We start from the raw sequence: 3,678 nt of genomic DNA, 5'->3' as shown, positions 1-3,678 counted from the left end.
GGGGTGAATTTGGTCCCCGACATGGCTGATTGCTATGCTTCCGCACTTGCCCCTTTCAGTTGCTTGGTGTGGGTGCAATCTTGGGCGATTCGGTAACATTCTTGGGCGGTGCGTGGCTCGCCTCGGATACTGAATATTCCCCATGGGGTGGGAAACATGATTACCTGATAGAGGCTCGATGGGACGGCTCGCATAGCGTGTATCCATGGACGTCCTATGATGATGTTGTAAGCCATTTCCTGGTTCATGATGTGGAAGGTGGTGTCTAGCGTGACTCCTCCCGCCAGGACCGGCAGTGATATCTCTCCGGAGGTGCGTTCTACTGCATTGTTAAAACGCGTTAGTGTTATGCAACACGGTATTACTTTATCCTCAAGCCTCATTTGCGTGAGGACTCTCGGATGGATAATACACGCGCCGCTTCCGTCGTCTACCATAATTCTCTTTACATCAGTATCAGCAATGCGTAAGGTTATGACCAAAGCATCATAGTGAGGGAAAGACAAACCGTCAGCATCAGACTTATCGAAGGTGATACTATTTTCGAAGTCATCATACCGTTTGTGAGCGATTGTGCGCTTCAGTTTATGCGTGGTGGTGAACTTGACGTGGTTGATTGTCGAATTATCACCGCCGCCGACAATCATCTATATGGTTCGTGTCGGGGACGGCAATTTTGGCGGCCCTTGAGATTGGTCGCGTCCCCTGGCAAAGTTGGCTCTCCCTTTGTCGCTGAGCAGGTCCTTCAGGTATCCCTGGTTCAGCATCCTGACTACTTCTTGTCGTAGGCCTATGCAGTCTTCGGTCCTGTGTCCCCGTTCCTGGTGGAACTTGCACAGGATGTTTGGTTTTCTCGCACTAGGATCTGATTTCATTTTTGGCGGCCAGTGTACCTTCGGGCCTAGCTTCTCCAGTGCGTATACTATCTCTGAGGGTGAGACACAAAAGTTATGAGGGGATAATAACGGAGGCATATCTCTTTCATTCCGGAGCGTAGCAGTATGTCGTTGCAAGGCGTCCTGGTGTCTCGGAGGAGGCGGGTTAGGGGCTCTAACGTAGGGCTGATGCCTTTCTCTGTTAAACCGTGGGAGTGGGTCCCGTCGCCCGTTGTTGCGTCGATCTCTCCTGGTTTTCGTCTGTACTGACGTTATCCGCTGGGTCGGACCGTTAAGGTCGTCCTCGTCTGCCCTTACCTCTGCACAGTAGGCGTTGTGGATCTCCTCCCACGTTGTGGGGGGATACTTCATGAGTCGGCTGAGTAGTTTCTTGGTTGCTTTCGACCCGTCCCTGCTCAAACCGTTTTGGAAGGCGGCAACTGCCATTCCCTCCGATACGTTAGGCAGGCTCATTCTTACTCTGTTGAATCGTGCCAGGAAGTCCCTGAGCCCTTCGCCTGTCGCTTGCCTGATCGCAAATATGTCGTTAACCCTTGCTTCATCCTTCTTTGCTCCCGCATGGGCGGTAGCGAATTTGTCCGCCATCTCCTCGAACGTTGATATCAACCTAGCCGGCAGTTGCGAATACCATGTTAGTGCCCCTCCGGTCAGGGTTTCTCCGAACTTTTTCAGCAGCACGGACGGCACCTGCTCCTTTGACAAGTCATTTCCTTTCACAGCGGTTACGTAGTGGATCAGATGATCTTCTGGGTCCGTGGTCCCATCATATATTCTCAAATATGGAGGCATCTTGAAGATTTTTGGGATCGGATGAGGGGCGGCTTCCTCGCTGTACGGTTGCTCGACGAAACGTCCTACGTCGCGTTTCGGCAGTAATTTTGGTGCANTGCTCCTTTGCTAGCTGCCGCCGTAATTTTGTACTGGCCCGTTCCCAGTTTGGTCCCTAACTTTCCTTCGTTCGGATCTTTCGATGCTAGTGTTTTGGCTTTGAGAACATAGTCGCCGACTTTAAGCGGTCTCACCCTGGCTTTCCTGTTGTAACATCTTTCCGCTTGTTGTTTTTGGACGGCCATTCTTATGTGGGCCATGTCTCTTCGTTCCTCGACCTCGTCCAGGTGTTGTAACCTGCTGGCGTCGTTGTCTGCTCCACTAGTGTGTGAGTATCTCAGACTGGGTTCTCCGATCTCGACGGGTATGACGGCATCGGTTCCATAGACCAATGAATAAGGTGTCTCCCCCGTGCTGGATTTGGGCGTAGTCCGGTATGCCCATAATACCTCGGGCCACAGCCCTTTGGCTTCTTCGAGCTTCTTCTTTAATATGTTCAGTATTGTTTTGTTTGAAGATTCGGCTTGACCGTTAGCAGCGGGATGATACGGGGTGGAGAGTATCCGCTTGATGTGCCACTTCTTGAAGAATTCGGTAGTCTTTTTGCCAATGAACTGGGGTCCGTTGTCGCAGCTGACCTCTTTAGGGATGCCGAAACGGCATATGATATTTTTCCATATGAATGCGATTAACTCTTGCTCGCGTATTTGCGCGTACGCACCTGCTTCGATCCATTTAGAAAATAGTCAGTTAAAACTAACAGAAAGCGTACATTTCCTCGTCCAGCTGGTAGGGGGCCGATTATGTCCATCCCCCATTTTATGAACAGCCATGGCGAAGTGACTGAGTGGAGGAGTTCTCCTGCCTGGTGTATCATAGGGGCGAACTTCTGGCATTGTTCGCATCTTCGGACGTAGTCCGCTGCCTCTTTCTTCATGGTGGGCCAGTAGTAACCGGCGCGTATGAGGCACCGAACAAGAGCGCGGTTCCCCGTATGGGCGCCGCAATGGCCTTCATGCACTTCTTCCAAAACTTGCTTCGTTTGGTGTGGCCCGAGACATTTAGCAAGGGGACCACCGAACGTTCTCTTGTAGAGCTCGTGGTTTATGAGGCTGTAGCGGGCTGCTTGTACCCAAAGTTTCTTGGCTTCCTTTTTGTCGTGTGGGAGTGTCCCGTCCTGCAGGTAGGATACAAACTGGTTGCGCCAGTCCCAAGTTAAGCTTAATGAGGGTACCTCGACATGGTCGACGGCTGAATGGAGGAGAGTGACCACGTTCTCTTTGTTGATATTTTTGGTGGCTGCGGCTAGTTTTGCTAGGTTGTCCGCCTCGATGTTCTGTCCCCAGGGAATCTGCTCGAAGCGACATTCGTCGAACTCCGTCATCAGCTTGCGGATTTCTGACTGGTATTTTTGTAGCCTCTGTTCCTTAATTTGGTAGGTTCCGGTGACATGGTTTACCACGAGTTGGGGGTCGCAATGGAGGATGACCCGTCGGGCTCCGTATTTGATGGCCAGCTTCATACCTGCAATTACAGCCTTATACTCGGCTTCGTTGTTAGTTATTTTAGTGCATCGTACGGACTGGCGAATTACTTCTCCCGTGGGTACCTCGAGGACGAGTCCCAGTCCTGATCCCGAGGCATTTGCGGCGCCATCGGTGTAGAGGATCCAGAGGTCGGTGTTTGTAGAGGCACGGAGGGCCTCTTGTTCCACCTCTGGCAAGATTCCCGTACTGAAGTCGGCGACGAAGTCGGCAAGTACCTGCGACTTGATGGCGGTTCTTGGGTGATAGGTTATGTCATGCTCGCTGAGCTCTATGGCCCATTTGGCGAGCCTTCCTGAGAGTTCAGGTTTGTGTAGGATGCCCCTTAGGGGGAAGGTTGTTATCACCTTTATGGGGTGGCACTGAAAGTAGGGTCTAAGCTTTCGTGAAGCTATGACTAATTCCAAAGC

General features: G+C 51.6%; 1 protein-coding gene across 1 annotated transcript; it reads right to left on the bottom strand.

Annotated features, from left to right (window-relative positions):
* Positions 1-647: 647 nt before the first annotated feature.
* LOC109217876 lies at positions 648-1,685 on the bottom strand. Its single transcript, XM_019382165.1, has one exon. It carries the CDS (start codon positions 1,683-1,685, stop codon positions 648-650), a length of 1,038 nt encoding a protein of 345 aa, XP_019237710.1.
* Positions 1,686-3,678: the final 1,993 nt, after the last annotated feature.

This window comes from Nicotiana attenuata, unplaced genomic scaffold, assembly GCF_001879085.1.
Source record: "Nicotiana attenuata strain UT unplaced genomic scaffold, NIATTr2, whole genome shotgun sequence".
Taxonomy (NCBI): domain Eukaryota; kingdom Viridiplantae; phylum Streptophyta; class Magnoliopsida; order Solanales; family Solanaceae; genus Nicotiana; species Nicotiana attenuata.
The sequence above is the reverse complement of the archived record's forward strand: the minus strand, read 5'-3'. Positions and strand labels throughout refer to the sequence as shown.

Bases quoted from the DNA above. Each gene is read 5' to 3' on its own strand.
- LOC109217876 (XM_019382165.1), bottom strand. From the start codon at position 1,685: ATGCCTCCATATTTGAGAATATATGATGGGACCACGGACCCAGAAGAT.